Source organism: Chiloscyllium plagiosum, chromosome 33 (genome assembly GCF_004010195.1).
Source record: "Chiloscyllium plagiosum isolate BGI_BamShark_2017 chromosome 33, ASM401019v2, whole genome shotgun sequence".
In the NCBI taxonomy this organism is placed as follows: Eukaryota; Metazoa; Chordata; class Chondrichthyes; order Orectolobiformes; family Hemiscylliidae; genus Chiloscyllium; species Chiloscyllium plagiosum.
Genome location: NC_057742.1, coordinates 40,608,323 through 40,620,533, shown reverse-complemented (window position 1 = coordinate 40,620,533; position 12,211 = coordinate 40,608,323). Strand labels below are relative to the sequence as shown.

Here is a 12,211-nt window from a genome sequence, read left to right as displayed (position 1 = left end):
AGGTGTACAAGATGATTAGGGGTTTAGATAGGGTTGACCATGAGAACCTTTTTCCATGTATGGAATCAGCTATTACGAGGGGGCATAGCTTTAAATTAAGGGTTGGTAGGTATAGGACTGATGTTAGGGGTAGGTTCTTTACTCAGCGAGTCGTGAGTTCATAGAATGCCCTGCCAGTAGCAGTGGTGGACTCTCCCTCTTTATGGGCATTTAAGCAGGCATTGGATAGGCATATGGAGGATAGTGGGCTAGTGTAGGTTAGGTGGGCTTGGACCAGCGCAACATTGAGGGCCAAAGGGCCTGTACTGCGCTGTATTTTTTCTCTGTTTCTACATTGTGGTCATTCATTCCCTATCTGCTTGTTTGTCCCTAAACTGCTACTCCAGCTGCTACTTGAAACTTGTGTAGCCTGCAATACATAGAACAATACATGTGATTTGTCTGAGTCATGTGAAGAGTCCACAATTCCTCATGTGCCACGGGATGGGCATTCTGCTGACTGAGACGTCCAGCCATACCTAGCATGTTTTTATAACTTAGTTTAACTTTACTGACTTTTCCATACTTTAACGTTACTTTTGTACTGTGGTACAAACTGAAGATTGGTGGAAAGTTGAACTTACTCACTCTTAGAACATAGAACATAGAACAATACAGAACAGGCCCTTCGGCCCTCGATGTTGCGGCCGACCTATGAACTATTCTCAGCTTGTCCCCCACACTAACCCCAAAATCATCCATGTGCTTATCTAAGGATTGTTTAAATTTCTCTAATATGGCTGAGTTGACTATATTAGCAGGTAGTGCATTCCACGCCTTACCACTCTCAGCGTAAAGAATCTGCCTCTGACATCTGTCTTAAATCTATCACCCCTCAATTTGTAGTTATGCCCTCTGGTGCATACATGCTGAAGTAATCATCCGAGGAAAAAGACTCTCACTGTCTACTCTATCTAATCTTCTGATCATCTTCTATGTCTCTATCAAATCCCCTCTTAGCCTTCTTCTTGCCAATGAGAACAGACCCAAGTCCCTCAGCCTTCCCTCCAGACCAGGCAACATCCTGGTAAATCTCCTCTGCACTTTTTCCAATGCTTCAACATCCTTCCCGAAAGATGGTGACCAGTACTCTACACAATATTCCATGTGTGGCCACACCAACGTTTTGTATAGTTGCAGCATGATATTGCAGCTCTGGAACTCAATCCCTCTACGAATGAAACCTAACACACCGTATGCCGCCTTAATAGCACTGTCCACCTGGGTGGCAACTTTTAGGGATCTATGTACATGGACTCCAAGATCCCTCTGCACATCCACACTACCAAGAATCTTTCCATTGACCCAGTACTCTACCTTCCTGTTATTCTTCCCAAAGTGCATCATCTCACATTTAACTGCATTGAACTCCATTTGCCACCTCTCAGCCCATTTCTGCAGTTTATCCAAGTCCTCCTGCAACCTGTAACATTCTTCCAAACTGTCCACTACTCCACCAACTTTCGTGTTGTCTGCAAATTTACTCGTCCATCCATCTATGCCTGCATCTAAGTCATTTATAAAAATGACAAACAGCATTGGTCCCAAAACCGCTCCTTGTGGCACACCACTAGTAACCGGACTCCAGGTTGAATATTTTCCACCACCACTCACTGCCTTCCTTCAGAAAGCCAGTTTCTAATCCAAACTGCTAACTCACCCTCAATTCCATAACTCTGCATTTTCTCCAACAGCCTACCATGTGGAACCTTATCAAAGGCTTCACTGATGTCCATGCAAACCACGTCAACTGCCCTACCCTCATCTACATGCTTGGTCACCTTCTCAAAAAACTGAGGTTTGTGAGACACAACCTGCCCTTGTCGAAACCATGTTGACTATCTGAAATCAAATTGTTGTTTGCTCAATGATTATAAATCCTATAACCCTTTCCAAAACCTTTCCTACAACAGTAGTAAGGCTCACTGGTCTATGATTACCTGGGTCATCTCTACTGCCCTCCTTGAACAAGAGCACAACATTTGCAATCCTCCAGTCCTCTGGTACCAAACCAGTAGACAATGATGACTCAAATATCAAAGCCAAAGGCTCTGCTATCTCTTCCCTCGCTTCCCAGAGAATCCTCAGATAAATCTCAACCGGCCCAGGGGATTTGTCTACTTTCACTCCTTCCAGAATTGATAACACCTGTTCATAACTAACCTCAATCTTTTCTAGTCTAATATCTCATATCTCATTCTTCTCCTCTACAATATTCTCCTTTTCCTCAGTGAAAACCAATGAGGAATGTTCGTTTAGCACCTCTCCGAACTCCACAGGGTCCACACTCAACTTCCCACTTCTGTCTTTGGCCCTATTCCTACCCTAATCATCCTTTTATTCCTCACATACCTATAGAAAGCTTTAGGGTTCTCCTTTATTCTGTTTACTAAAGACTCGTGTCCTCTCCTCTTAACTCTTTAAATCCTTCCTAGTTGAGCTGTAACTCTCCATCGCCTCATCTGAAGCACCTTGCCTCATCAACACATAAGCCTCCTTCTTCTTCATAACAAGAGATGCAATTTCTGTTGTAAACCACGGTTCCCTTACCTTATCACTTCCTCCCTGCCTGACAGGGACATACCTATCAAGGATACGCAATATCTGTTCCTGAAAACAACTCCACATTTCCATTATCTGCATTCCCTGCATTTTGTTACCCCATTCTATGCATCGTAATTCCTGCCTAATCGCATTATAATTGTCCTTGCCCCATCGATAACTCTTGACCTGTGGCATGTACCTATCCCTTTCCATCGCTAAACTAAATGTAACTGAATTATGGTCACTCTCTCCAAAGTGCTCACCTACAACTAAATCAAACACCTAGCCTGGTTCATTACCAAGCACCAGATTCAGTGTGGCTTCCCATCTTTTCGGCCCTTCGACATACTGTGTCAGGAAACCCTCCTGTACACATTGGACAAAAACTGATCCATCCGACATACTAGAGTTATAGCATTTCCAGTCAATGTTAGGGAAGTTAAAGTCCCCCATAACGGCCACCCTATTCCTGTCACTCCTACCCAGAATAATTTTGCTAATCCTCTCTTCCACCTCCCTGGAACTCTGCGGAGGCCTATAAAAAAAGCTCCAAGCAGTGTGACCTCTCCTCTCCTGTTTCTAACCTCAGCCCATACTACCTCAGTAGATGAGTCCTCATCAAAAGTTCTCTCAGCCACCGTTATGCTATCCTTGACTAACAAGGCCACGCCTCCCCCTCTTTTACTGCCTTGCCTGTTCTTAATGAAAGATCTAAACCCTGGAACCTGCAACATCCATTCCTCACCCTGCTCTATCCACGTCTCCAAAATGGGCACAACATCGAAGTCCCAGGTACCTATCCATGCTGCAAGCTCACCTACCTTATTTCAGATACTTCTGGCATAGACACACTTCAAACCACTTCGCTGTCTGCCAGCACGTTCCTGAGACCCTGAAATCCTGTCCCTGTCCTTCCTACTCTCATCCTCCTGTGCACTGCAACTACACCTCCGGTTCCCATCCCCCTGCTCAGCTAGTTTAAACCCACCTGAATAGCACCAGCAAATTTCCTACCCAGGATATTAGTACCCCTCTGGTTCAAGTGAAGACCATTCTGTTTGTACAGGTCCCACCTTGCCCAGAATGAGCCCCAATTATCCAAGTACCTGAAACCCTCTCTCCTGCACCATCCTTGCAGCCACGTGTTCAGCTGATATCTCTCTCTATTTCTTGCCTCGCTATCATGTGGCACGGGCAACAAACCAGAGATAACAACTCTGTTTGTTCTCGCTCTCAGCTTCCACCCTAGTTCCCTGAAATCCTGCCTTACATCCCTATCCTTCTTTCTATCTATGTCGTTGGTACCTATATGGACAACGACTTGAGGCTGGTCACCCTCTCCCTTCAGGACCCCAAAGATATAATCTGAGACATCACGGACCCTGGCACCTGGGAGGCAACACACCAACCGTGAGTCTCGTTCATTCTCAACAAACCTTCTATCTGAGCCTCTAACTACTGAATCCCCAATGGCTAACACTCTCCTCCTCCTTCCCTTCTGTGCAACAGGGACAGGCTCTGTGCCAGAGACCTGGGCCCCACTGGTCCCCCTCAACAGTATCCAAAAACGGTATACATGTTTTTCAGGGGAACGACCACAGGGGATCCCTCCACTGACTGTTTTTCCCCCTTCAAACAGTCACCCAGCTTTCTTCGTGCCTAGGAGTAACTACTTCCCTGAAACTCTTATCTATCACAGCCTCTACCTCCCGAATGATCCGATGTTCATCCAGCTCCCACTCCAGTTCCCTAACACGGTCTTGGAGGAGCGAGAGTTGGGTCCACTTCCTGCAGATGTACTTGGATGGGACATTAATGGCGTCCCTCACCTCAAACATCATGCAGGAGGAACATTGCTCTCCCTGCACTGCCACCCCTGCTAGTCCCCTTATCACAAAGTAAAAAAAGAAGAGACGCTTACCTGATATGTCCCTGGTCTTTAAGGTTGGAGGAGGTGGTTGGATGGGAGGACCTACAAAGGTAGGGTCTCGGGTTGAGAAAACACTGACTTATATAGGTGGATGGAAATAAAAATAAGAAGTCCCTCCTTTCCCAGAAACCTCTGCTCTCTGACTTCAAACTTAAAAGCTTAAATCAGTGACTCACTGCTCCCGGCAGGCCCCTGGTGCAAGCTTCCGCCCTTCGAGTTGCTGCTGCCGCTAAAAAACAGAAATGGAGGACTCTTACCATGAACCATCTTCCCCTCTTGTGCTTTTAAATTCTTTCCAGAATAGAATAGAAAGTTATTGTCACATGTACTCTTCCATTAAAAATGCAGTGAGAAGTTTTATGACTTGTCCCACACATTGCCGCTTACCTGTGCTGGTTCAGAAATTTGTTTTACTAAAATCACTAGTATCTAACAACACCACAAGAAGCGACTGCCTTGTGATATTATTGCTGGACTGTTAACCCAGAGGCCTATGTTCTGAGCAATGTGGTTGCAAATCCAGCCACAGTAAATGGTGGAATTTGAATTCATTAAACAATCTGGAATTGAGTCTAATGATCACCCTCTGGTATACAAATGTCCTTTTGGGAACAAAACTGCCTTCCTTACCTGGTCTGCCTCCATGAGGCTGCAGACCCACAGTAATGTGGTTGACTCTTCTGGGCAATAAATAGCCAGCAATGCCCTCAACCCAAAATGACTACTTTTTAAAAAAAGAAGAGACGCTTACCTGATATGTCCCTGGTCTTTAAGGTTAGAGGAGGTGGTTGGATGGGAGGACCTACAAAGGTAGGGTCTCTGGTTGAGAAAACACTGACTTATATAGGTGGATGGAAATAAAAATAAGAAGTCCCTCCTTTCCCAGAAACCTCTGCTCTCTGACTTCAAACTTAAAAACTTAAATCAGTGACTCACTGCTCCCGGCAGGCCCCTTTTTAAAAAAAAGCTGCCCAACAATCAATCAACTCAACGACCTCCTTCTAATGTCGCTGGGGATATGATCCAAAAGTATGGAGCCTGGCCTTCCCAAAGGCAAGTTCTGTGCACAGTCACTTTGAAGGGCCTCCACTGGATAATGACCTTAAGGTCTGTAAGGCACAATAGCCTCCAGCACCATAATTATTCTGAGAGTTCTGTGTTAGAAATTTATTACTTTTCCTCATTTTCTTTCTTTCTTGTTTGCTTATATATATGTACATTGGAAATTATCCTCCAGGTTGAAAGTTTGGATAGACCACCCTTTTAGTTTACCCCTAAAGAGAGTTTGTTGTGAATTATTTAAAATTTTACTTGCGCAAATCATGTCGAGAGTGCAGTTGAGGAAACCAATAGTGCAGAAAAGTTGTGGCAAACAGACAACCAAAGGTGAGAATGGAGGAAATGACAGAGAAGGAGCCCATCAAGTCCATGTATTTCTTTGCATTTTCTCCCGCAGGGAACCAAGTTCATTATTTTGTTCATATTCAATATTTAGATTTGCACATCTCTCTTACTCCATTGATCATTTGGTCTCCTCAGATGTTGCTTGAGAAGCTGAATGGTACAGTGCCCTGCCTCCTGGACACTACTACTATCCCTGCGGAGGAGCTGCTGATGACAAACTCTCAGTCGGCAGTGGATTCCGGTATCGTGGAAAGCTCTGCTGCTTGTGGGACGCGAGCAACAAATGGAGAGCAGGTGCAGCATCCATACAACAGGACCTTCTCTGGGCTCTTCCACAACTTTGTGGAGTTGTGTTTACAGCGAGAGCCTGAGCAGAGGTATGATCGCTGTGAGCACAAACTTGCCGTTAGCTGTTTCCAGGCTGGGTTTCATTCTCAAAATTAGTCTTTACATGAAAATAATTTTTTAATAAATAAATTATAAATTTTATTTTAGAATGTACAAATAAATATGAATACATTTTATAAAATTGTAAATGCTGGAATTTGAAGCCCTTTCCATTTTAGCTTACTGACATTTTGAGGTCAGATAGAATGCATGGATGTAAAGTGCCCAAACACTCTTGTTCTTACTTTGATGCTTCAGCTAACTGATCAATCTCGATATATGAAAGTAAAAGAAAGAACTGTGGATGTTAGGAAACTGACACAAAAACAGAAATTGCTGGAGAAACTCAGCAAGAGTGGGAACATCTGTGAGGAGACTGCAGTTAAAGGTTTGGATCCAGTGACCTTCAGAACATAGAAGAACGGCCACTGGATCTCAAACGTTAACTTTGCTTTCTCCTCATAAACACTGCCAAACCTGAGTTGCTCCAGCAATTTCTGTTTTTGCTTCAACTCCATGCATGATTTGAGACATTTGTTATTACAGGACGGTCATCCAAGTCAGTTCTGAAACAACTTGTTCAGATCCCAGTGTGGGTCATTGATTATTTGCTACCCTCTCCAGGCCAATTATAGCATGTAGCTAAGATGAATTAGTGCAACATGGGTAGGGATTGGACCTAGATCTACCTGGTCAATGTGGCGCAGTTATTCAATGCCACTTTTACTAACTGCAGCATTGAGGAGGCATTTTATCAAACTGTGATTTATCTGCATCACCCTCACTGGAATATTGCTGTAACTAATGCTGTTTGTTTCAACATTTTAATTGATTCTTGTCCTTGTGTGTTCATTATAGACCCTCAGCCAGTGCATTGCTCAATCATTCATTTGTGAAGCAGGTACGTCCATGATACACAGTAATTTATCCTTCATGTATTCAGTTGTCCCATCGGTCCGTATCCTCCCTTTTTATTAGGGGCATGGAGTAGATGTTATCAAGGAAGGGCGTTTTCTCTGAAGCTCCTAGCAATCTGTAATTTTGATGAACTGCACTAACTGCGGTGCATCTTGAGGTGGAAGGGAGAAGTGGGAAGGTTGAAGTGAGATGATGGGAGATAAAAGGTTGGGAGAAGGAAGAGCAAGGAGGGAGGTTCTTCATACTGTTTTAATGGTTAGTGAGATGAAGCGAGTGTCCAGTGTAATTCTGTTCAAGCTTGGTAGGGACTCCAGATACTGGTTGCTGAGTTGTAAAAACACTGCAAAAGTGAATATAATTTTTGCCATAATTCCTCGGTGTCACAATACTGTAATTTGTAACCATTTAGGATTTTTTTTACTGTTAATTTCATAACCTAACATTCTCAAGGGCAATTAGGGATGGCTCAATCAGAGATGGCCACATCCCAAGAGTGAATTGGAAAAAAAGGTTGTTACAGATCTCAGCCTTGCCAGCATGCAAGAATTGTAAAAGTTTCTATGTGAAGGGTTCACGCAGGGAGCAGTTGTTACTCTGTTCGCTAGCTTGTCAGCTCACCTGTGCTGTCATTTCCACTCTTCTCTGACTTTGTTTTCTTCTTTTCAAGCTGAAGCGTCGGGTGGTAGAGGTGCTTCCTGACCTGCTTCGACCTGTCACCCCTAGGACAGACCTGGAAGGGACTCACCCACATGAGTTGCGGGGTGTGGCCGGACTGACATCCAGCCTGGAGCACCTGGATGTGGAGGATTGGGACTTCTGAAAGTGGAGACCACACACAGCAGCTGCATGATGCTGCTGGTCTTTGTTTGTATTTTTTTACATAAAAGCCAACTCCATTACCTTGCAAATGTTAGCTGGAATCCGGCAACCCGTCATACCTGATTGAAGCTGAATAATGTGTGTACCCATTGAACCAGCTCAGGTGGATCAGGGACCACCATCTGAACGTTGTTGCTCAACCTGAATTTGAGAGATGTCAGATCGAAACCTTTGCCCTTTTACTATCAATGTACCAGCAGTCAGTGAATCACGGATGCAGATCTGCTGCCTTTGCATCCCTCATCACAGTGGAGGGGGTGCAACGTCCTCTGATGTTTCATTGTTATCTTACATGAAACCCCTTTATACCTGAATTGTTATTTATTCAGATTCAGTCAATATTAAAAGAACATTTGGATATACATGTGTGAAACCATTGTATATTGAATGAGTCCCAGATGGATTATTATTGTTTGTCTCTTGCAAAGGAGAGAATTCAGATTCTGAAATTTCCAATTCTTGAAGATGGTTGATTGGCTTTATTTCATTGCACAGCTTTAGGACCCTGGATGATTCTCCAGTCAGTTGTTGGAATTTTGCCTCAATTGCTGAGTCAAATCTAAATAAATAACAGGAGTCTGCAAAACATGACCTCAGCTCAGCTGTGGGACACAAAGCTCCAAACCTTAAGGTTGGGTTCAGGATTATTCCCACCAGAGCTAGAGCAGGAGTAGTGGCAGTTATAGTTTTGATGAGTCAAGATTTCTTCTCAAAAATCTCCTTCTCAACTGTCTAGCTCAGTCACTGCACAGAGAATTGGGTATCATTTTGAGGCATTACGCATTGTTTTGATGTCCCAGCGAGGGTCCTACAGTGGACCTGAGATGTCTCTGAGCCTGGTATAAGCAATTTAGCCAGATTTTCACAATCCCTTGAAATCCACACAAAGCTGCCTTACATTCCCAGTGGGGACAAATGTGACCCTCCACCCCTGCAGGATTGCAATGGACTCTCTGGGAATTACAGGTTAATCTCCTGAACACTTGAGAGAAACTCAGGAAAGAAAGTTTGGTAACAAACATGAAAGATGTCAGAAGAAGTGTAAGTTTTCTTTTTATTTTAACTGCTTGAACTAAAATGAAGGATCAAAAATTTCACAAGATTCTCACTGGAACTATAGCACATTGTGAGGCAGAGTTTCAATCTCTACCAAACATGAAACTATATCTGGGCACATTGTATAGAAAACCCCAGGTTTGCATTTTCACAAACAATTGAGAGTTATTTCAATCAGTGTTGATCACAACCAGTTTACTTTCCACAAAGATTCTAAGTCATCCCCTTTCACCACCTCAACCCTACATCCTGTGTCCATCAACTAAAGCAATTTAAATGCTAATAGTCTCAATTTTTACAGATTAAAAAGCAAGATATAACTGAAAAACAATCTCAAACAAAAAGGAAGACTTGCAATAAATGACATCTTTCACAACCTTGACACATCCCAAAGTACTTTACAACTAATTAATTATTTCTGAAGAGTGATGGCTGTTTTCATATAGGAAGAACAGCAAACCGCTGTATACGGTAGACCTCCCAGTCAGTGTTAGTAATGTTAATATTGCTGTTGCCTACAAAGATTTCTTCAACCTGACCCTTTGTGACTTTTCCATTCCCAACTGAAGCATTAATGGGTCAGTGCAGAAATCCACAGAAAAGACGATTGAGCATAAACAAAGACTGTCAAGGGTAGGATCTGTTCCTTTTCATGACAGTATTAAAGGCCTCAAGAATTTCTATTAATGGGTGAATGGATGGTTGTAACATAGATATCACAGCATCAATGTACACTGCCAGATTCCATAGTTGACAATGTAGCAATGACATCTGTTCTAATGTTGGTTGTTAGATAAAATTGCCAAGATGCACTTTGGTTATTTAGTTATATTGAGACTGCATGCTGTAAGTTTCATCTGAATTTTGAGCTCAGACCTGGTCAGCTCGGTTTCCAGGATGTCAGGAGATCCGATGGTTAAAGGGAGATGAAGACTGCTGCATAGAAGAGGTAAGCACTGTTTAACCCTTTTGAACCAGAAGGAATTAGGATTCTTCACCGTCCCTATCTCTGAAACTAACCTGCTTGTATTAATATTTTTGGACTACTGTGTAGAATCCTTCCCGTAATTAGTAACATCTGCCTCTCAGCATAATGGACTACCCCAAAATTCAGAACCCTCTCAGAATTGCTGAGCATTCTTCTTCTTCCCCCCAACTTTATCCCAGGATCATTGACCTTATTAGCCAACTTACAAGCTCCTGGGTTGTTGCTGGTCAAGTAGTCTACTGCAAGCCATTCCCACTTGACAGGAAGTGTAACCTGGCAATTGTGGGTAAGTCTGTAATCGCCCAAATATTGGCAAAGGAAAACATCACAAACCTTCAATTAAGATTCCAGCCTTCAGCCCACTCATAGGTGTCCGTTTTGTGAGAGTACCCAGATCTTGCAGTCTGGTCCCTCTAGGAGGTGTACTAGTTATTTGTAAATTTACTGTGTTTTGCTGCTTAAATGCTTTAGGCTAAATTGACAGAATGGCAGGCTTTGGGTGAGGCAGGAGTCGTTGTCATAGATTGAAGGGAAGCAGTAAGTCCATGCAACAATCTCCACTGACTAGTAATCTGAACAATGTTGTGCCTATTCATCACTGTATACTGAGACTGGGTGTGTTCCTGGAGAGTCTTTTGGTAACCAAACACACAGATTTAAAATAATTGGTAAAATAGAACAGATATAGAATATTACAGCGCTGTACAGGTCCTTTGGCCCTTGATGTTGCGCCAATTAATCAGAAATTAATTTGATGCCATCTAACCTACACTGTTCCATTATTATCCATATATTTATCCAATGCCAATTTAAATTCCCTTAATGTTGGCGAGTCTACTATTGCAGGCAGGCTGTTCCATTCCTGTACTACTCTGAGTAAAGAAACTATCCCTGTCCTAAATCTATCGTCCCTCAATTTAAAGCTATGTCCTCTCATGGTTAGCCTTCACCAGCCGAGGAAAAAGGCTGTCACTGTCCACCCTATCTAACCCTCTGAGTATCTTATATGTCTCGATTAAGTCACCTCTCAACCTTATTCTCTCCAACGAAAACAGCCTCAGTTCCCTCAGCCTTTCCTCATAAGACTTTCCCTTCCATACCAGGAAACATCCTAGTAAATCTCCCCTGAACCCTTTCCAAAGCTTCCACATCCTTCCTGTAATGTGGTGATTAGAACTGCACGCAATACTCCAGGTACGGCCTTACCAGTGTCTTGTACAGCTGTGGCATGACCTCATGGCTCTGAAATTCAATCCTCCTGCCAATAAACGCCAACACACCATATGCCGCCTTAACAACCCTATCAACCTTTCAGGGATTTATGCACCTGGGCACACAGATCTCTCTGTTCATCTACACTGCCAAGAATTTTACCATTAGCCCAGTACTCTACATTCCTGTTGTTTCTTCCAAAATGGACCACCTCACACTTTTCTACATTAAACTCCATTTGCCACTTCTCAGCCCAGCTCTGTATCTTCTCTATTTCCCTCTGAAACCCACAATACCTTCAGCACTATCCATAATTCTGCCTACCTTAGTGTCATCTGCAAATTTACTAACCCATCCTTCTACGCCCACCTCCAAGTCATTTATAAAAATGATAAACAGCAGCAAAACAGATCCTTGCGGCACACCGCTGGTAACCAAGCTCCAGGATGAACATTTCCCATCAACCACCACCCTCTGTCTTCTTTCAGCTAGCCAATTTCTGATCCAAACCAATAAATCACCTTCAATCCTGAAACTCCTTATTTTGTGCAATAGTGGAACCTTAACAAATGCCTTACTGAAGTCCGTGTACACTACACCCCAACTGCCTTACCTTCATCCACCTGTTTTGTCACCACCTCGATGAACTCAGTTAGGTTAGTGAGGCACAACCTACCCTTCACAAATCCGTGTTGACTATCTCTAATCAAATTATTCCTTTCCAGATGATTATAAATTCTATCTCTTATAACCTTTTCCAACACCTTACACACAACTGAAGGCTCACTGTCTTATAATTACCACAGTTGTCCAGACTCCCCTTCTTAAACAAGGGAACAACATTTGCTATCCTC

General features: G+C 43.1%; 1 protein-coding gene across 3 annotated transcripts in view; it reads left to right on the top strand.

Annotated features, from left to right (window-relative positions):
* Nucleotides 1-8,477, top strand: part of strada (STE20 related adaptor alpha) — a 138,337-nt gene extending 129,860 nt beyond the window's left edge. For 2 of the 3 annotated variants that reach the window (XM_043675351.1, XM_043675350.1), the window contains exons 11-13: nt 6,053-6,294; nt 7,163-7,205; nt 7,890-8,477. In XM_043675351.1, the coding sequence (XP_043531286.1) occupies nt 6,053-6,294; nt 7,163-7,205; nt 7,890-8,042 (438 nt within the window). In that variant the 3' untranslated portion in view covers nt 8,043-8,477. The remainder of the gene's footprint in view (nt 1-6,052; nt 6,295-7,162; nt 7,206-7,889) is intronic. The other variant, XM_043675352.1, reaches the window with a different exon arrangement.
* The last annotated feature ends 3,734 nt before the right edge of the window (nt 8,478-12,211 follow it).